Consider the following 22,241-nt stretch of genomic DNA (forward strand, 5'->3'; position numbering starts at 1 on the left):
AATAAATTATTACTATCGTTTTTTTATTATAAATCAAAAATTGGTTAGTTTTGAATAAGAAGAAGTAAGATTGCTTTTCTATGTCCTTTTTGTAATAAGAAAAATGCACTTATAAAGCATGATTTGCTTATTAAACGGGATAATATTTTATTGAATAAAAACTATTTCTACTGGAGAGTGATGTTTTTTCGGCAATGTGCACACAATGTATACACCGGTTAGTTTTATCTCTTAACAAAATGTTTATTTATCATATCTCATAAAATTGGGTCGTTGCTGTTGCCGCCAACAACTGGTTTTAAATAAAAAACCAACCCTTTTTCGTTTCCTAACTTCCAGTAGCAGATCTTAGCAACCGCTTTGTTATTTTTTAGAAACATATATAACTGGCATTCAGAAAATATAAATATCTCTACACAAACAGGAATACATTCATTTTATTAAGATCTAAATATTTGTTGTATTACAAAAATGGATAATGATAATGAAGATATCGATTCGTGTGATTTTGCCAATATTTTTGAGCGAAACCCTGGCTCAGCACCCGAGGCAGAGGAATTGGCCCTTCTTCCCCCGGATCATCCGCTCCTGCGCAAGTTCCAAGAGTCTTTGAAGGGCCACTTATTACATAATAAACTTGATATAGAAAATGAAATTGCAGATATAAAATATCAAGTAAAGCTGAAAGAGCAACGACGAGAAGAGCAAGGATTGGCTTTATATGGTATGCAACAAAAAATGGGATTTCAAGAAGAACAAATTAAGGAATTATCTTTGGCAATCGAAAACCATTTATTAAATCTTAAGGTAGAAAGGGTAAATGCAAAAGCTTTAAAAAACGAATATGAAGAAAAAGTGATGCTTACAAATTCACAAAAAGTACTATATCATGAAAAAATGGTGGAACTCGGAGACTTGCAAAGCTTAGGAAGTAATATCAAGAAATGGGCTTATAACATTGAGGATGAAGTTAAAAATGCTAAAAGAATTGCTAGTAGAGACGCACAACTGCAAAACCAACTGTCACAGGAAAAACGAAAGTCAGATATACTTTTTTACAGACTGAATTTCGAAGTTAAAAAGAGAGATGACGAGTTACGTTCGATTTGTGAAGAAGAAACAGCAATGAACGAGGTCGTCAATATGTTAAGTATGAGCATAGCCAATGCGAACACTGACCTAGAGGTTTTGCAAAATGAACATAAGCGTCTCACACAAGCTTGGAGCGAGGTTATTATAGCTATTCAGCTGAGGGACAACATTTTGTTTCAAGTTCAGGATACGATAAGGTAAGAATCAGATAAAGTTAAAAGCTTGAAAAATTTAATGGTTTTTATCAGAAAAAACAGGGAATTAATTAAAATTAATTTGGATGGAATAGAAACTATCAAAAAGCAAATTGGAAAAGAAATGGAACTTAATAGAAAACTGGAGTCATTTAAACAACGGCTGGCCGATGATACTAATTTACTAAGACGAAACTGTAAGTAATCGGTTCGCCTAACTAAAACTTTTTAAAAAATTGAATTTAAAATTCCATTTAAATTTAATTGCCTCTTATTTTGGAATTTTATCCCTACAAATAGTATATGTGCGGACTCTGCCCAAATGCAGAGTAATTAGAATAAGTCTCCGAGTTGTTTCGATTTCTAATATTCACTGACACAAAAGAGAGATATGTACATGTGTGAGCCGCATGCATAAGAGTGTGTAAGGCGAATTCAAAATATAAACAAATGATTACAGTGTGGGGTAGTTAAGTAGAACAAGTTGGCAAGAATTCAAATTATTAGGCAAATTAAACATAGTTATTTATAAAACCAATAATAATTAAATAAAATTAGCATTAACTTATGATGTCATAGAAAATTTTTCGCCCATTGAATGATCCAAGGAGTATTCAAGCACCAATTTGCTCAGGCAGGGGCGCTATCTCACAGATGGGTCTTCGAATGGTTCCATTTTTCACCTTGATCTCGGCCCCTCTTCCTCGTCCATCAGCTCCGACATGCGTGTTGGTGATGCGACCAAGGATCCATTCCTGGGGAGGTGTGTTATCCTCGTGAATTATGACCATTTGGCCAATTTGAATGTTGTCCATTTTGAGCCATTTGGAGCGCGCCTGAAGCGTGTGTAAATAATCACCCCTCCATAGCTTCCAGAAGTGTTGCTTCAAGTAAGTTACGCGCTGCCACTGCGTAAGATAGGAGGAACTGCTCCCGTCCATTGAAGGCTCCGGTACGGACATCAAAGAAGACCCAATCAGCAGTGCTAAGCACCTCTTCATCGTTTGGGTCTTCGGAGGGGGGTGCCATTTGTCTTGAGTTTAAGATTGCCTCCAACTCGATTGCAATGGTTTGAAGCTCCTCGTACGTTAGCCCAGCGTTGCCCAAATTTTTCATCATTAGGCTCTTCATGGACTTCACTGCGGCCTCCCACAAGCCGCCAAAGTGGGGAGCACGCGGAGGGATGAACTTGAACTGGAATCCCACGATGCTGCTGAACTTCTGCACATTTAATGTGTTGGCTTCGTCGAACAGCTGCTGCTTAAAGTCCTCGAGCTGAGATCGTGCACCGACGAAATTAGTTGCATTGTCGTCAAAAGATTTCACATATAAAAAGATGGGGGCGTGGCACCGCCCACAACCTCAAAATCAGATATTAACTAAAAAACTAAGCACCCGTCTTTTATATAAAAGCCAAATTACTTTGCGAATATGTTTGTTAGCTGTTTTAAAACACAAGAACAATGTTTATAATAATAATTTGGATTTTTTTTTAATAATAGAAGGCGCTGCACGTATAATTTAAGGAACAATACAGCATTGGCTCATTTGAGGTTGCGTCCTTAAAACTTAAATATCTCCGAAAGTGCATAAAAGTGCACTTTCTGGTTACATTCATTCGAATAAGAATGAAATACTCTAAAACATTGTCTTTATTTCATTGATGGTCAATGTCAATTTAAAAATTAAATTTAAATCTAAAAATACGTTTCTTAGACTACTTACATTTTCACCCTATTATTAAAATACCACGATTTGTTCCAACATCTGACATAATACAAGCCACATTGATAAGAACCCAATTTTTAATTATAATAATTTTTAATTATATTTTCTAATTTCTTACGTTTTACGATTTTATAACTGCGCTCAAATCCCAATACTGCCACTGCTTGTAAAGATAAACAGTAACAGCTGTTTTTATCAGCTGATTTCTTCGCAGTGGCGCCATCTATAAAAATGGCTGTTATGCAACACTTAAAATTGATCTAATGTGAATGCAATTCAGTTAAAATTATTTTAATTTTTTAATCTTCAAAAAATGGTTTTTGGCCATAAAATAGGCCATAGGCCTATAGTGAAATATTTCCAACAATTTATCTGGCGCTTACAATCCAAGCCTGAAGATTGACTCCAATGAGTTCCTGTGGTCCAGCGTGCATGTGCTGCCGTTGGAGATATTCATCAAACTTCCATTTGAAGCAATGATTCTTTCAAGAAGAAGAAGAAGAACAGGAAACTTGGCATCGAGTGAAATGGGCGCCTTGGCTAAGCGGCCTCCTACATGTAATAGTGTTATAGAACGGTTTGATCCGTCAGTCCTGTTGGCGCAAAATGCGCCGGTAGGATGAGAATTTGTTGATAAAGTAGTCGAATATATCTTCCTTGCTAACACTATCGGTACATGTGAGGACTGTTGCTTTTTTTAGCTCCAACTCTTCATTGGTCTCCTGAGAATTTGGTTGAGGCCATCCAGATGAGTCCTGACGTAAGAAGCGTCAGCCTCTTGACACTATGTCCGCTGGATTGTCCTTGCCTGGAACGTGCCTACAAGTGATGTTTGACGTGGTTGATTGCATCTTAGAAATCCGGTTGGCGACGAAACAGTTTAGCGTGGACGAGTGCATGGTTAACCACTGTAAAACTATTCTTAAATCTGACCAAAAGAAAATGTTATTAATGTATTTTTTGAATTTTTGCTTAATCTTGGCCCATGTTTGACACAATAAATATGCGGCGCACAATTCTAGCAGCGGCAATGAAATTGCCTTTATTGGAGTCACTTCAGACTTGTCGATGATTAGCATTGGTTAAAACTCTCCATTTATGTATGTTTGTAGATATAGGCAACAGCCATAATCTAGCTTCAATACATCTGAAAATCCGATCGTCTGGTGATCTTGCAGATATCAGCTACAAGTGCACAGGGTTTGCATTTACTACTCCGTAGCAGCGAGATGCATAGAAATATTGCTCTGCTATTGCTACCGCTCTCATTTTTTTCGAGAGCGGGAGCAGAGCCGTAGCAGAAAAACGAAAATCACCTGCTCTGCTCTGCTCCGAGCTACGAAAAGTTCAGAGCTATAGCAGTAGCAGAAAATAATATTTTGTGCTCCGCGTAGCCGAAGCCGTAGCCGAAAATTGAGTGCGAGATCAGAGCAGAGCAAAAAATATTTTTTTTTGTGCTACGGCTCTCGGCTTTTCTTCTTCTTGTTTCTTACTCTGCTTTTAAAGCAGATCCTTCTAAGAATGCGTTTTAGGTAAACAGTTTTGACACTTGTAAGTTTTAAATTATAATGAAAACATGTCTCCGTCCAATAAAGCGTTAAACATTTTCAAGTATTTTGTTTTATTTTAGTTGTATTCAATATTGCATTCCATGATAGAGACCAGACGTTGTATAATATTATAAGGATATAATTACATATTTTTTTTAACTTTTCTTAAATTTTCATACATGTCGCATAGAAAAAGCACGTCTATCTTTAAATATAATGTTGAAATCCAGCCCAATGCAAAACACGACAAGTTTGATTTTATGGTTTTTATATTGTTAATTTAATATAGCTTTTATAGCTCGACTTATCTGTTTCGATCTCAAATCAAAAAAGGACAGAAAAAACTAGAGATGGTAAGCTCATATAGACATATCGAAACTCAAATATGAGAGAGTGCAACCATGCGATTATTTATCGCACAAGCTATGTTTATTTTGCACACTTCATTTAATAGGGATATTCTTACACACCTACTCAAAATAAACAGAGATTATACTTTAATAAAAACTAAATACAATGATTAAACTTCTATTTTGATAAGTCGAGCACTCTGGGGAGTATTACAAAAATTAGTCCAACATTTGTTGCAAGGGGTTGGGGAAACCCAGAAAAAACCCAACCAGACCAATATAACTTAAATTGAATGTATTACAATATTAACGTAGTAATTATTAATTAAATTAGGAAAATACAAAATATTAACTATTAATTTCTCATATGTGAATAAAGTGAAATAAGCTGTATATAAAAGAAATAGGAAAACAAAAAAATATTCATTATTATTATTAATTTTTGAATGTATGAATATTATATATATATTCAAAGCAAGGAGATTTGTAATATACAAATCCAACTCCACATCAGCTAAGACCCATTTGATCTCTTAGTGCGATGAATCGGGGTCCAGGCAAGGGCTTCGTTAAAATATCTGCCAGTTGGTTTTCTGTAGGAAGATACTCAATAGTTATTAGTTTTTGTTCAACTTGTTCCCTAGAAAAATGGTATTTAATATCAATATGTTTCGTTCTCTTGTGGCATGTGGGATTATTAGCAATGCTTATACAACCTTGGTTGTCCTCGAAAATCTTTATAGGTTTATTACATTGCAATTTTATATTTTGCGCTAAAGACTTTAGCCACATAGCCTCTCTTGTTGCCTCAAATAATGCCATATACTTGGTCTCAGTTGATGAAGCTGTAACAGAATTTTGTTTTTTTTTGTATTCCAGCAAATAAGGCATGAATCGAACATTTTAAATGCATAACCAGTAGTACTCTTTCTATCGTTCTCGCTACCAGCCCAATCTGAATCCACATACCCAGTAAAAAAATTTGTGTAATTAACACTTTTTATAAAACATAAGCTCAAATTGACAATACCTTTCAGATATCTCATGACCCTTTTAAGACATTGCCATAGTTCCTTATTATTCTTGACTGTATATCTACTTAATATACAAATGGCTGTACTTAAGTCAGGTCGGGTACAGAGCATTATGTACATCAAACATCCAATGACCTCTCGACATGGTGCGTTATAAGTTTCATCTAGATTCAAGGCTTCATAATTTAGTTTATTCGGAAGTGGAGTGCCAACTGGATTACATTCATTCATACCAAATTTATTTAAGACGTTATTAATGTAAGCAGTTTGACTTAATTCAAGTTTACCTTCACATCTATTTATTTTTATCCCAATAAAATATTTGATTTCCCCCAAGTCAGTCATTCTAAGTTTACCTTTTAAATAGTCCTTAAATCTGGACATCGTATCTAAATTTGAGGTGGCTATGACCAGATCATCCACATATAATAACAGATATATATTTTTATTTATGTCTCCTTTATCAAGAAAATAAATGCAATGATCTACAGCACAACTAACAAACCCAGCTGCTGTTACTATTTGCTCAAACGTATTATACCAACAACTGGCAGATTGTTTAAGATCGTAAATTGATTTATTTAATTTACAGACTTTGTTGTTTTTACAATCTAGACCTTGGGGAAGGGACATATAAATTTCATCTTCTAAATGTCCATTTAAAAACGCTGTCTTTACATCCATTTGGTGTATCTTAAAATCGTATTTATTTGGAAAGCGGAAACTAGTTATCTTTGCTACTGGTGCAAAGGTTTCGTCATAATCAATCAAATATTGTTGTGAGTAACCACAAGCAACAAGTCTAGCTTTATATTTGATAGGGTTACCCGACTCATCTTTCTTTATTGTAAAAACCCATCTACAGTTTATAATGTTTTTATTATTAGGTTTCTCAACAAGAGTCCAAGTTTCATTAATAAAATGAGCATCTAACTCTTCTTTAATCGCTTGTTCCCATTTTAGCCTGTCGTCTCTATCTTTTAAGTCATTGTAAGTATTGGGTACATCATTAAAAATAGTTTGAGAATATAGCAAACAATTATTCAAAAGCTTATAAGGTACTAGTGGCTTATCTTTTATTCTTTCGCTTCTGCGACTTTTAAAATTTTGTTTTTTTTCTTTTTTCTTATTTTTATTTTGGTCTTCAATATCCGTACTATCATTCGGGCTATTTTGATCAACATTTTCCATACTTTCTTTCTGGACTACCAAATCCGTACTCTCATTCGGGATATATCGGTTAACACTTTCCATAATTTTATTTTGGAAGGACTTTTCGTTAACAATACTTTTCTTCTGAAAATTACTTTCATTATCTATACTTTTGTTCTAGAAAGAACTTTTATTATCCATACTCTCATTCTGGATACCACATTCATTACCCATACTCTCATTCTGGATACAACATTCATTATCCATACTCTCATTCTGGATACAACATTCATTATCCATACTCTCATTCTGGATACAGCATTCATTATCCATACTCTCATTCTGGATACAACATTCATTATCCATACTATCATTCTGGATAACTGAACCATCAGCCCTAGACCTATCATATTCACTTCATCCACAACCACATCTCTAGCAACAACAAATTTTCTGTCTCTCAGAGACCACAACTTGAACCCATTCGATTCATAGCCGACCAGAATACTTTTAATTGATTTTTCATCAAATTTCCTTTTTCTTGTTTTGTTATGGATGTATACTGTAGAAAAAAAAAATTGGTTTTCTATTATGCCACAATTCGTAAGGGGTTTTTGTCTTGTCAGCCAACGCATTAGTTGGGCTTCTATTAATTAGGTAAGTAGCCGTTAGTACAGCTTCCCTTTTTTACACAATAACTACGCATTTCATTTGAAAGATATTCCCTACCATTATCAATATATAAATTTACGATTTTAAGGTTGAAATGATTTTCACTTTTTGCTTTTTTGCACTTTTTTTTACTTTTTGCACTTTGTAACAGAATAATGAGTAATCTGATCAATAAATACAACATAATAGTTTTTACCATCTATTTTTGCTGGTGTAATCAGACCACAAACGTCAGAGTGTATTATAAACAAAGGTCTTTTAATATAATCTTTACTTTTAAATTTCGAAAATTGTAATCTAATTTGTTTTCCATTGACACAAGCTTCACACACGTTATTATCAAAAGTAATATTATTTAATAAATTTATGTCCTCAAACATAGTATGTCTCTTTAGCTCTTCTAGTTTTCCTTTGCGAATATGTCCCAATCTCTCATGCCACAATTTAAACATATTACCATTATTTTGATTAGTACTGTAAGCCCGTTGACTTAATTTAAAATGTATCAAAAGAACATTATAAGAGTATATACCTTTAAAAACAGTTTCACCATTTTTAGAAACTTTAACACCTCCTGCCGAAAATACAATTTTCATGCCAGCATCTTGCATTTTCTTAACAGAAAGTAAATTCTGAGGTATATGCTCGCAGAACAATACATTCTCAAGGGTTATCTTTGATTGATAGTCACTCTGGACTTCCATGATACCCTTAGCTGTTGCATGTATGTATTCATCACATTTGGCAATGGCGATTTCGATTGGTGGGTTCAACTCGGTGCAATTAATTAAGAGGTTTCTATCATTTACCATATGATCAGAAGCACCAGAATCCAAAATAAAGGAAGTACCGACCGAACTTGCATATGATTTGTTAATTTTTCTTTTCAGCATAAAGGCAAAACCATTATTTTCATGACCATTATTAAATTGTACATTAGCTGACTGTGCTTGGTTTCCATTTTCTTTGTTCTTATTAGAATTGTTATTGTTATTACTATTATAATTATTTTTGTTTTGAAGCTTTTTAAACATGAAACAATCTTTTTTCATATGACCAATTTTATTACAGTGATGGCATTTTATATTGGCTCTTTTATTGATATTATTTTTATTTTTATTGTTGTTTGAATTTATTTTATCATTTCTCACAGCATGTAATACTTTAAAACTTGTCTCTTTGCTTGCACTTCTTAGTTTTATTTCCTGGTCTAATAGTCGATTCTTTACAAATGCTAACTTTAGGTTCTCTTGAGAGAAAGTCTCCACTGCAGTTATAATTCCGTCGTAGGAAGAAGGGAGAATTAATAGAAGATGGGAAACTTTGTCCATTTCATCAATTTTGGCACCCGATGAAACTAGATCAGTAATTAGATCATCAAATATTTTAAAATGGTGCATTAGAAATGAATTAGGTTTAAACTTCAATGATAAAAGTTGCTTTCTAATTGAAAGCTGAGACGCCAAACTTTTGCGCTCATATATGTTGTCCAAATTTCCAAGAATTTCTTTTGCGGTGCACCCCGTTGTGGCGAAAACAAAGAACATCATTTTCCGCCAATAAAGCTTTGACCCGGGATTTCCAAATTGCATAGTTTTTGCCATCAAAAGGCTTTATATTTCTTTTTGTTTTGTCCATTTTAATATTAAATTGAAACAATAGCTTGATGCCAAAATGCGAAATCAAATCAAACTGTATTCAAATAAACCAACTTAAAATTCAACACAGTTCCTAGAAAAACGTAATTCCTTGGAAATTCGATTCACTTTTCGGGTTGAAACACACACACTTTTGGAAGTCCCGGTTGTATTTCATGCGAAGACACACAGTTCCTAGAAAGTTCTTCACGCACAAGAACAGTATGTGTGTATAGAGTTATATCGCTATTTCACATGAATTAGCTTTTAAAACAATCGTTGTATTAAATTTTCGTAGTTTAATTTTTGTATTGGTGACTGGGCCCATAACCTGTTGAAATCCAGCCCAATGCAAAACACGACACGTTTGATTTTATGGTTTTTATATTGTTAATTTAATATAGCTTTTATAGCTCGACTTATCTGTTTCGTTCTCAAATCAAAAAAGGGCAGAAAAAACTAGAGATGGTAAGCTCATATAGACATATCGAAACTCAAATATGAGAGAGTGCAACCATGCGATTATTTATCGCACAAGCTATGTTTATTTTGCACATCTCATTTAATAGGGATATTCTTACATATAACAATAAATAATTTAATGAATTTTTACATTTGAACGAATTTCAAACGTTTTGCGCATGCTGATAATTCTCTTCAGAACAGGTTTCATCAGTTAAGTGGTCATCTATAGTCCATCGGCGACGCGTGCTATAACTCGTATCCCTTTCAATTCGCGCTGGAGCGAGCGCGCCACCGATGATGCCAAGTCTAACGCGGGATTATGTGCAATGATAGTCAGCAGTGGGGGTGCTGGGCATGTCTGGGGTTTCTCCTGTTAGTTCGAATGTCTGGTGCCATTTATACGGGCTAGGAGCAGATGCGTGAATTTGTGTTTTTACCTCGGTGACATGGTCAGAGCCGACTTGTGCTTTACCAGACTTTACCGACTTGTTGATTACTAGTGTCCCGTCCACTGCGATGGGACTAGATGACTGGCAGCCAGCCACTGGCTTACGTTTTACATCTCTCTGCACCTCCTGCGCATAGGCTTTCGAGCGCAGTTACCGCGGGACTCTAGCCTGAACAGCGACGAGTACGTAGTTGATACGAATTCCCATATCTCCTTGTACGCGCTCCTCCGTGTACAGTGCGGTTAGTTTATTCCCCAACCTATTGTTTTTTTTAAGGTATACCTACTGTATACCTAGGTATACCTATCCTCGAAAATTCGGTTCTGTCTAGTCGGATTGCACCTGTCTAGAATGGCCCTATGCGCCCTTTCGAGACTGTACACCACTGCCAATTTTTGATCGTCATAAGCTGAGTGCAGGGCATATCTCGGTTGCAAACTGGTGACCGAGTGTATGCTTTTATTGTACACTGCCGTGGCTCTCATGACAAGCTCAACGGTGTCAATTTTGATGCACCTAGCTATCTCCATCAGGGTACTGTGAAACAGTTCTACCTGCCCATTGGAGCTGCTTTGTAGGGGGGTGCGTTAAAAATATCTTCCCCATATTGACCCTTTAGCAACGATGTTATGGTTTAAATTAAATAAATAAATAAATTAAATATGTGGTAAGTGGTTTAGTAAGACAATTTTTACGTTTACGAAGTATTGGATGTAATGTTTTAGAGGGTATTGTAACTCGAACATAATACCCTAAATGGTTCATGAAGGGCAAAGTTCGAGCTGCAATGTCCCAAGGATAAGGGAATATAGTTTCTAGTTGGCCTAGCGGGCACATTGATGTTTAAGCGACCTATTAGGGCTTGGCTATCAATATATCCACTAATAAGATTGTTAATAAAAACAACGCCAAGCATTATCCTACGGTTAGCTAGGGTCGGTAAGTTTATTAGTAATAATCTACTTTTATAGGAGGGAAAATGTAAGTTTGCATCCCAATTTTGGCCACGAAGAGCAAATAAGTGAAACCTTTTTTGCATTGATTCAATACGGTCTTGGTGGACCGCGTACTGGGGGTTCCAGACGCAAGATCCATACTCTAAGATCGGACGAACGAGAGAGACAAATAAAGCTTTGGTTACGTAAGGGTCATTAAATTCTTTCGACCATCTTTTTGTAAAACCTAACACACCTCTGGCTTTATTAACTATGGAAAATATGTGGTCGGAAAATGTAAGTTTGGAATCCAATAGGACACCTAAGTCGTCTACTAGCTTAATTCTATCTAGGGTTACACCACAAAGTGTATAAGTAGATATTAACGGCTTAGAGCGACTGAAGGTCATTACTTTACACTTAGAGCCGTTAAGATTTAGTAAGTTTGCAGAGCACCAAAATTGAAAGTTGTTAGGGTCAGATTGTAGTTTTCTTTGGTAGCACGCATCTTTATATTGAACACAAAGTTTCACATCATCTGCGTACATTCAAATAAAAGAATTTGTTAAAGCGATTGGAAGGTCCTTTATGAATAATGTGAAAAATAGCGGACCTAAATGGCTTCCCTGAGGGACACCGGATGAAGCATAAATCGGACCAGACAAGACATCTTTAAATAAAACACGTTGCGTTCTACCAGTCAGTTAACTAACTTTCAACCCACTTAAGAAGATCGCATGGGAATCCGATTAAGTCAAGTTTATGAACTAAAAGTGAGTGATTTACAGAGTCAAATGCTTTACTAAAGTCAGTGTAGATGACATCTGTCTGAAGATTTTTTCGGAACCCAGTGATGACATAAGAGGTAAATTCAAGTAAGTTTGTAGTTGTAGACCGTCGAGTCGGCTTAATACTATGAAGATCCTTAAGAATACCACTCTTAGATAGAAAAGGTCGCGTGACGAGGTTCGACTGCGGACATAAGGCTGCCTAGCGGTTGTCGAAGGTGAATATGTGGTTTGAAAAAACTTGGCGAACATATCGGCTATTGCCTGATCAGTTCTCGCCGTTAAGTTTTCAAACGTTAGTGCTGAAGGAAACGTTTTTCGTCTACGCTTAGTCTTAACGAAATTATAAAACTGTTTCGGATCCTGTGTAAATTGGGTCCTACAACGAGCTAAGTAATTTTTATAACACTGAGCGTTAAGCACGATAAAATTTGACCGAGAAATCAAGCATTGAGAGTAACTAAGCGGAGTACTAGTTTTTAAGTAAGTTCTGAAACCTGAACATTAAAATAAAAGAATTTGTTAAAGCGATTGGAAGGTCCTTTATGAATAATGTGAAAAATAGCGTACCTAAATGGCTTCCCTGAGGGACACCAGATGAAGCATAAATCGGACCAGACAAGACATCTTTAAATAAAACACGTTGCGTTCTACCAGTCAGATAACTTTCAACCCACTTAAGAAGATCGCATGGGAATCCGATTAAGTCAAGTTTATGAACTAAAAGTGAGTGATTTACAGAGTCAAATGCTTTACTAAAGTCAGTGTATATGACATCTGTCTGAAGACCTTTTCGGAACCCAGTGATGAGGTAATAAGAGGTAAATTCAAGTAAGTTTGTAGTTGTAGACCGTCAAGTCGGCTTAATACTCTGAAGATCCTTAAGAATACAACTCTTAGAAAAGGTCGCGTGACGAGGTTCGACTGCGGGACACCGTAGACATAAGGCTGCCTAGCGGTTGTCGAAGGAGAATATGTGGTTTGAAAAAACTTGGCCAACGTATCGGCTATTGCCTGATCAGTTCTCGCCGTTGAGTTTTCAAACGTTAGTGCTGAAGGAAACGTTTTTGGTCTACGCTCATGCTTAACGAAATTATAAAACTGTTTCGGATCCTGTGTAAATTGGGTCCTACAACGAGCTAAGTAATTTTTATAACACTTAGCGTTAAGCACGGTAAAATTTGACCGAGCAATTAAGCATTGAGAGTAACTAAGCGGAGTTCTAGTTTTTAAGTATTTGTTCTGAAGCCTGAACTTTATATTTTTTAAGGTGCTTAAGCCCTTGGTATACCAAGGAGGGTTATCCGTTCTGGGCGGGTACCTCATCGGGACACATATATCAAAAATTAGGTTTAATGCATGGTAGAATATGTTTAAAGCTGAAGTCATATCATTGCATGCGTAGAGATCGGACCAGTCAAAATCAGAGATAAGAATATTAAGTTTAAGAAAGTCTGACATGCTAAAACATCGAACCTTTTTGACAGCCCTAATAGGCTCAGTCACTTGGAGTGATCCAGCATCGATCGCCAGCTCCAGAGTGGGATGATAAAGATCTTCAGGGCGTGTAAGTGGTATAACCCTAGATATAAATACGGAGTCCGACTCTGAGGTAAAGCATAGATCGAGTAACCGACCCAAAGAGTTTTTAACATGGTTAATTTGTTCCAGGGTCATGTATAACATACCTGCAATAAAATCATGGTGTGAGGAAGGTGTTAAAGCTAAACTATTTTCATTTTTTGACCAGTTAATTTGTGGTATGTTAAAATCACACAGAACCACTAACTGATCCAAATCTGATAATAACGTAAAAACGGACTGTATGGCCGCTAGGTGCAACTCATACGTGGATGGGTCGGACTTGGGAGTCATGTAAGAACACGTAATAAATAAAAACCTACCAGGAAGCGAAAGTTTAACACAAATGAATTGTATATCGCCGATTAATCTCCTCGGACACGAGTTTAGAGTCGACAGAAAGTAACACTCTACCCCCGGATCCGAGGGATCGATCAAGCCTGTAAATTACATACCTACTCGGAAAAATTGTAGAGCTAAGAAACCAGCAATGTTTCGGTAAAAACAATTATTTGGGATGCAAAAGAAAAGCTCCCAGAAAACAAAGTAGGAAGCTTAGTACACAACCCCCTTGTGTTCTGATAGGAAAGAATGAGAGACGATGTTAGTTTTTTGCGAGGGGTTGCTCAGTGGCTTTTGATTGGGGGAGTTTTACCGTCGATGTTCTTGGACGAAAATGTGTTCCGGCCAGAACTTGGTTGAGCACATTTTGTCAAATTCCACCGAGGTGACGCGTATCTTAAATGATGATACTTTCCTATTATAATGGTATTTAAATTTATTTATGTCATCCACCTTGATGTCGGCTTTCGTTCTGGCTTGTATGTATGCCAAATCGTCTGCCTCTGACGTATCCTCGGAAAGCCGGGAAACGAATATATGTTTCTCAGGTGGGATTACCTTTAGGGGCTTTGGTGTAGCAGGTTCTAATCCTGCACCGCCAGTGCACGCCGGTAGTCCGGGCACGAAGTTCCCCTGCAGTGTATCGGGTGGGTTGATGTTAATGGAAATTGGCTCTGTAGGAGCCAGGAGCCTTGAAGCAGACAAACTATCTAACGATTTCCTACCATCATGTCCAGAAAATTCGGATGCCGAATTTTTCGTACTCACCGGAGTGATGGCCATAGGCGTTTCAAATAGCTGCGGCGACACTTCAGTGTTCTGAAGGTAAGAAGTGGAAGGGAGAAGGGAACTAGTGATCTGCGGCACACAAGAGTTTGATTTTTTACGCTTTGGAGACTCATTTAACAATTGGACATTATTAAATTGGATGTCCATCGCCGTGAGTAAATCGCTGGCTTTACGAAAAGCGCCGAGCACCTCACGAAAACCATTTTTTGTCTGCCGCATAAAAGATCTCATTTGCCTTTGAGTCCCCCGACAACTTTCACAGCAATAATGTAAGCCGGAATCGCCTTGGGTCAAAACGTCGGATATGGTGGCACGGAAATTGGCACATTTGGCATGAACCACATTATCACAAAGCCAACACAAAACGTTCGGCTGGTTAGTTGTAATTATTTTGTTACAAGATTTTAAATAGCAGACAATTTCTGACATAATGAGATATAATTATTATTTTGAAGCACTATTCAATCGAAAAAAGCCCACTGTGCGAAAACAGAAAAAAAATAAATAAACAAGATAAGTTTTAGATATATAAGAAGTGAGTGGGAGCGGAGGAATAGATTGAAATCAAGATAAGGCATAGATAAACACGCGAGAGAAGCGCGAGCGGGAGAGGAACCGTTCATCGCGAAAGACGAGAAATAGGAGAATGTGAAAATAATTTAAGCAAATTGGGAGTTTAAACAAAAGAAACAAAAGCTACACCGTTTAGTTCACAGCGCGGAAGGCAAAACGGCTGAAGGTTTTATTAATACTAAAGAAATTCCTATCGGTGTAAGCGTATATTCATAAATAATCAACAAAGTTAACGAGAGTAGAAAAACACGTCCGTATGCTTCGAAAGAGATTTGTGAATTGAATTATTGTCACAGTAAATGATTTTGATATCAGGGAAACGCACGTCCACTATGGCCCTAGAGGGTAATGGCTGAACCACGGCGAATTTTGAAAATTTATCAACGCGGGTTAAGAATAGCTTCTTAACCGTAGCGTAAATGTCCATATACAGCATTTCCCCCGCATACGTCGGAATTGGTGTGACGCCCAGCTCTTGCTTCTTGGGGTGTTTTTTGTACTTCGCTTTGGTGCACGTCCCGCTGTTCGGGACTACCTCATTAGCGAGTTTAGCCATTTTGGGAAAGTAGTAATTCCGAAGGACTTGTTCGACACTTTCCTTGGCAGCCCTGTAGGCGCGGTTGTGCTCGCATGTAATTATCTCTTTCTCCTCGCTTAAATCCGTGACGTAATTCACAATCTTCTTGCAGTGCCAGAACTAGGTTGCTGGAAATTTCATGACCAAGTCATGCTGAATGCACGTCAATCTAGGGAGGCCTCAGTAAATGGCGTTCACAACACTTACATTAACAACTTCTCTAAACAAACCGAGCAACGAGTCTTTGTTATCGAAGTGTATTATGTATCGGTTCTTGCTCCCGAACACTACAAAATGTCGCAGCAAGGGCTGGTTTGCTTTCTTTAGGATTATTTAATTCCTCTAGCAGTTCAAATGCTTATCAGTGGACCCGACCGTGTAGGACAGCGAGAGCTCACTGTGCGCAGTGGCTATATTGGAAAGGGGTTCTTTTTGCATGGTGTTTATATTTTGTACAAAGCGTCGGTGTTCCGCTCAGACACGGCGAAAATTAGCGGTTGATGGTCCGTAAAAATTCGGATCTCCTTAGTGCCATATAGGTAATTTTGTAACTTCCCTATGGTACACACAATCGCTAAAATCTCCCTTTCGTTTGTGGCGTAGTTAAGCTCGTAGTCTTTTTACCTGCGAGATATCATTGTTATCGGCCTGCCATTTTGTGGTAGGACCGCACAGATGCCGCTTGCAGATGCATCGGTGGTGAAGTCGAAAGGATGTTTAAAATCCGTATTCGATTCTGAAAAACTTCCAAGTAGAGAAGAGAATTTTGTTTTTGTGATTTGTGGGCTTTAGAGTTGGCCTCAAGAACCTTCATCTTTAATCTCAGCTTTGTATCTCCTATAGTTCCTGAGACCTCAGCGTTCCTACGGACAGACGGACGGAGAGTCGGACGGACTGAGAGACGGACGGACGGACAGACGAACAGACGGGCATGGCTTAAATGAATTCGCTATTGAACTGTTCAAGAATATTTATACTTTCTACCTGTTACATAATTTTCAACGAAACTTATATACCCTTCCAATCAACGAGTAACGGGTATAAATATACGGCTGTGATAAATTAAGAGCACAACCTTACCCTGCAACTTCTGGTGGCTGACTCTTACTCTTCATCTACTGCTGCTTCTCCTCTTTTATCGTGCTGCCAACTTAACCGTTAAGGATTGAATATAGATTACTTACAATATTCCGGGACCTAAGTCTCGATCTCCGTTGCAATTCTGCCGTTCTTGAGGTTCTGTCGCTGCACTGTCGTTCTGACGCCGCTGACGATTGGTATCTGCATTGCTGTCGCAGCGACAGCGACTTTAGAGTTGGCCTCAAGAACCTTCATCCTTAATCTCAGCTTTGTATCTCCTATAGTTCCTGAGACCTCAGCGTTCCTACGGACAGACGGACGGAGAGTCGGACGGACTGAGAGACGGACGGACGGACAGACGAACAGACGGGCATGGCTTAAATGAATTCGCTATTGAACTGTTCAAGAATATTTATACTTTCCACCTGTTACATAATTTTCAACGAAACTTATATACCCTTCCAATCAACGAGTAACGGGTATAAATATACGGCTGTGATAAATTAAGAGCACAACCTTACCCTGCGACTTCTGGTGGCTGACTCTTACTCTTCATCTACTGCTGCTTCTCCTCTTTTATCGTGCTGCCAACTTAACCGTTAAGGATTGAATATAGATTAGTTACAATATTCCGGGACCTAAGTCTCGATCTCCGTTGCAATTCTGCCGTTCTTGAGGTTCTGTCGCTGCACTGTCGTTCTGACGCCGCTGACGATTGGTGTCTGCATTGCTGTCGCTGCGACGCTGTTGTTATATCTCTACTGCTGCTCCATTATTGTATCCACTTTTATGTTTGTTGTCGTTGTGTGGCCGAGAGGGGTGAAGAGAGTAGCTGCTGCAGTTCTGGCCACCGATTATGATTTGAGTTTAGCTGACAAATTGCAAACTCCTCTGCACAACGAGATCTCTGTCCCACAGATTATTAGGCCATGGTTGCGGGTTCGAGAGTGCACTTCGTTGCTTTTCTTTGGTTCTTATTTGTTTGTTGAAAATTGAGTTGCTTCTATTTTTAATGCACCCATTGTTGGTTTGAATTTGTTTGTGTTAAATGAGACATCGAATGTCTTCATGAGTTTGTTGTTTAAAATCGCATAATCCGTGGTAGTTTATACTATAAGTACGGTTCTCCTTTCTGAATTGGGATATCATAAAGTTCAATTCCCATTTTTCTCATGTAGTTTAGGATAGTTGGGCATTCTGTGCCTCTTTCGTTATCAGACACTATCATTCTAGGCGCTGTAAAATATTTAATTGCATTTAGTTATGTCTCGCGAAGATGAATTGCTGGTTTTGATTGTAAAGGGAAAGTATACTTTTATTCTCCAATTTGAAAACGTCGAAATGAATGAATGTGAGATACATGGGTAGTTGAGGGTATGGGGTTGGCTGTAATGGTGGTTTATTTGGGTGACGGTCGTACTTGCGCAATTTTCAAGTGGTTATTGGTCCGGGATTTTAATTCCATAGATGACTGTATTCGTTTTTTAAGGGCGCACATATCTAGCATATGGGTGCTCACACCAATAACCGGAGAGTTTAATTGATTTCGGTTGGTGTTAAGCGGTGTTTCAACGATTGTAATTAAATAAGGTGCGTTTTGAAGAGCGCTATGAATTTTAGCTATGGAATCCGAGCATTTCTTTTTCATTGGTGGCATAGTTTTCTTCTGCCAAATTCACTTGAAAGAGGACTACTCCGATAGCGTAGTTTAATGTATCTGAGGATGAAAGGATAGTTTTAAAATCATTCCTGGCTTTTATCGCCTCATTGAGTTCAATGGGAACTTTTTTCAATTGTGAAGATTTAACTCTACCGAACTCTCCTCGAGTTAAATGAGTCAGTGATTTTGCGAAAGTCTTTAATAATTTACTTATAGGATGGCATGCCGAGAAAACTGTTTAGTTCCTTTACATTGGTAGGTGGTGATGTTCTCTACATTTTTTTCGACTGCTTTGGTTCCAGATGGAGTTAATACATATTCTTAAAATTTAGCATGCCAAAATTAGTTATTTCGCGTTTAATGCTAGCTTTGCACATTTGGGGTGTTTATCATCGAACAACAGTCGGAACATTTGGGGTTTTTTTGCCAGAAGGGGTATCTTGATATCGGGTGATATTGTCAAGAGGTCGTTTTCTGTAGATCAGGGCCTTTAAAGTGTTTAGGCTGTCGTCGCCGTTAAATGATTTTAGTCCAGGAAGAACAAAAATAAAATTTGTTCAACATCGTTAATACGCTCTACTTCAGAACAATGTTTTTTCCTTGAGGTGAAAACTGCCGTACCTCTACCCTGTTATTAGAATTTCCTTGATAACACTCATTTGGAGAGGGGTCCGATGATGGGGTGGATTTGATATGGTAAAGACTTTGAGCTTTACGGAAGGGATTCAAATTAGTGTTAGGGCTCGGGATTCGCTTGATGCCGCCGGCCTCTCCTTGTCGCGAGTCAAAATTTGACCTATAATTTAGACCTGATTGGTTTGACTCGTGTTTGATTAGTGCTCTTGGAGATCCCTGCACGCTTCCGCTTGGAGCACATTTGTGCCTTGAGTTCGCTTCAAATGGTTATGGTTGAATTGATGGGTCTGGGAGAACTTTGGTGGCCTTGGTTGAAGTTCTGTCGAGACAAAGGCGCCCTTGACGTAGGGTTCTTTGGTTCCATTTTTTGTAATACTGGACAAGAAGAAAACGCTTCCTGGACGGCAGCAGGCATACGGATTGTTAGTAGGGTGGTAGGATAAGAGTGGGTGTGGTCGGATACCACCATAAGATGCGCTGGCATCTGAAGATTATACACACCTAATCTCAACTTTCTAGCTCTTATAGTTTCTGAGATTTCAGAGAATTTAATTTTCGTGATTTGTGGGCTTTAGAGTGGGCCTTAAGAATCTTAGTAGATAGAAAATGCGGGTTCTGGGCCAGATTTATGGGCAATTAACTGTGACATTAATGATTTTAATTAAATTTCCCCCACCCCGAAAACCATAATCTGTCTGGCTTTCTGTAATTACTATTTCCCCTTACCACCGACAGGGCCTTTTTGCTTATTTCCGACCGAGGGAACGTCTTGTTTATTAAAATTTCGGAGTTTTTGGTTCCCCCCACCACATGAACAGTTTCAGATTCTGGCACAGAAATCATAACAATGGCTTACTTTGTTGTTGTTTATTAAAAATTCAGAGTTTGTTTACATTTCTGTACTTTAATACTAAGGTTGTTTTTCTCAAAACAAAGTTTTATCTTGAAGATCTTTCTGATCTCCTCCAACCAAAGGGTTTCATTTGGCTTAAATCCATCTCATACTATCTGGGAATTTATCTGAGTTGCTATTTATCAGTACTCGGATTTGGAATCTATTTTTCTGGAGCATGGAAATAGTAACAAAAACACAAGAATTCCAAGAAAAGAATAACGGGATGGCATCAATTGAAGTAATGCGCCTAGAAATGAATGTGAACCAATATACACCATTATCAGGTTTATCATACGAGGTGTGTTCAAAAAGTAAGGTGACTTTTCAAATTTCGCGGGCAACATATTTTCGATTATCGTTTTTTTTGTTTTGTTATATTGGTACACTCTTCCCTAACATCTGTACCAAGTTTCAATGGAACATCCTCTTTTGTTTGGTTGTGAGAGGCGTAAAGTTACAAGTTGTTTTGCGAGCTCGGCGATTTTTTGCTATCGAAAAATATGGATCAAAGGATTTGCATCAAATTTTGTGTAAAAAAGAAAATTAAGTGCTCTGAAACACTTGAAATGTTGACAGTGGCATACGGTGAAACTGTTCTGAGTAAAAAAAATGTGTACAAGTGGTACAAACTCTTCCAAGATGGCCGGGAAGATGCCAATGACCAGCCTCGCTCTGGACGCCCAAGCACGTCAACAACTGATGAAAACGTTCAAGCAGTGACGAAAATTGTTTTGGAAAATCGTCGAATCACTATCAGAGAAGTTGCTGAAGATGTCGGTATATCGCTTGGCTCGTGCCATGAAATTTTTTCAAACGTTTTGGGTATGAGTCGTGTGTCAGCGAAGTTTGTTCCGGAAATTGCTGAATTTTGACCAAAAGAACCGTCGCATGAGCATCGCTCAAGAGCTGTTGAATGACGTCAACGACGACCCAGATTTACTCAAAAGGGTCATAACTGGTGACGAATCATGGGTATATGGTTATGATATCGAAACCAAAGCCCAATCGTCCCAATGGAAGAGCCCAGACGAGCCAAGACCGAAAAAAGCAAAAAATCGCCGAGCTCGCAAAATAACTTGTAACTTTACGCCTCTCACAACCAAACAAAAGAGGATGTTCCATTGAAACTTGGTACAGATGTTAGGGAAGAGTGTACCAATATAACAAAACAAAAAAAACGATAATCGAAAATATGTTGCCCGCGAAATTTGAAAAGTCACCTTACTTTTTGAACACACCTCGTATATGCCGCTTCCAACATTTTTAGCTTCAAAGAAATCTGTAATAAAAATAAAGCATACTGTTTTAAATGGGCCTTGATATCGGCTTTAATAAATGTAAAAAAAACCCCAAAGATGTTGTTTATATAATATTGATATATCCACTGAAAATATATTTGAATAATGAATTAATATTGGATTTCACCAATATAAATTTCCCTTTAGAAATAAAATGCGTGAAAACATTTTTAAAGAATAATCATTACATGAGTGTAAGCATCTTTGAGTATAATGAAGAGACCAACAAATAATTGGGCCACTTTTTGAATCGGAGATTGAGAAACCATGTCATATAAACATGATGTTTCTGGAAGATGGAGAATGTGGACATTACATGTTCATTAAAAATATTTTAAGGTATGTATCATACAATATAATATAAATAACTATATAACGTACTAAATAAAATATTCATTGTTATTCTATAGATTATTAACAATACAAAAGGGGTCTCAAAAGAGATCACAATGTTTTTGTAATGTTTGTCTGAATTTCTCTGGATCTGCGGATGCTGCTCTAAGACATAAGACTGTTTGTAGCGGAAAAGTGTCCAGGCTACCGGAATTACACAAACGAACTCTGGAGTTTACCCAATAAAAATTATAAATTTTATTAAATGATAGAGTTAGGGACTATTGTCATTTAACAGATTTATTTGGTCATGATGTACAGCTCACTCTAAAAGTAACTTAGAGTATAGATTATGTAAATTCATACCAGTGTTTTTCCATAATTTTTCTAAACATGATTGTCATTTATTTATTGAAGACTTGGCTTAAATT

At 37.4% G+C, this 22,241-nt stretch overlaps 1 protein-coding gene across 1 annotated transcript; it reads left to right on the forward strand.

Moving 5' to 3' along the window:
* The first annotated feature begins 407 nt into the window (after nucleotides 1–407).
* LOC108118342 (coiled-coil domain-containing protein 40-like) lies at nucleotides 408–21,920 on the forward strand. Its single transcript, XM_041819398.1, has 4 exons — nucleotides 408–1,289; nucleotides 1,341–1,483; nucleotides 21,625–21,816; nucleotides 21,888–21,920. Coding segments are annotated over exons 1-3 (963 nt in total). The 5' UTR covers nucleotides 408–471; the 3' UTR covers nucleotides 21,627–21,816; nucleotides 21,888–21,920.
* Nucleotides 21,921–22,241: the final 321 nt, after the last annotated feature.

This window comes from Drosophila eugracilis, unplaced genomic scaffold (assembly GCF_018153835.1).
Source record: "Drosophila eugracilis isolate 14026-0451.02 unplaced genomic scaffold, ASM1815383v1 contig_661, whole genome shotgun sequence".
NCBI lineage: Eukaryota > Metazoa > Arthropoda > Insecta > Diptera > Drosophilidae > Drosophila > Drosophila eugracilis.

Excerpts from the sequence above, each read along its gene's own strand:
- LOC108118342 (XM_041819398.1), top strand. The coding sequence starts at position 472 with ATGGATAATGATAATGAAGATATCGATTCGTGTGATTTTGCCAATATT. Across the intron at positions 1,290-1,340 it reads CAAGTTCAGGATACGATAAG|AAAAAACAGGGAATTAATTA; the intron begins GTAAGAATCAGA and ends GGTTTTTATCAG.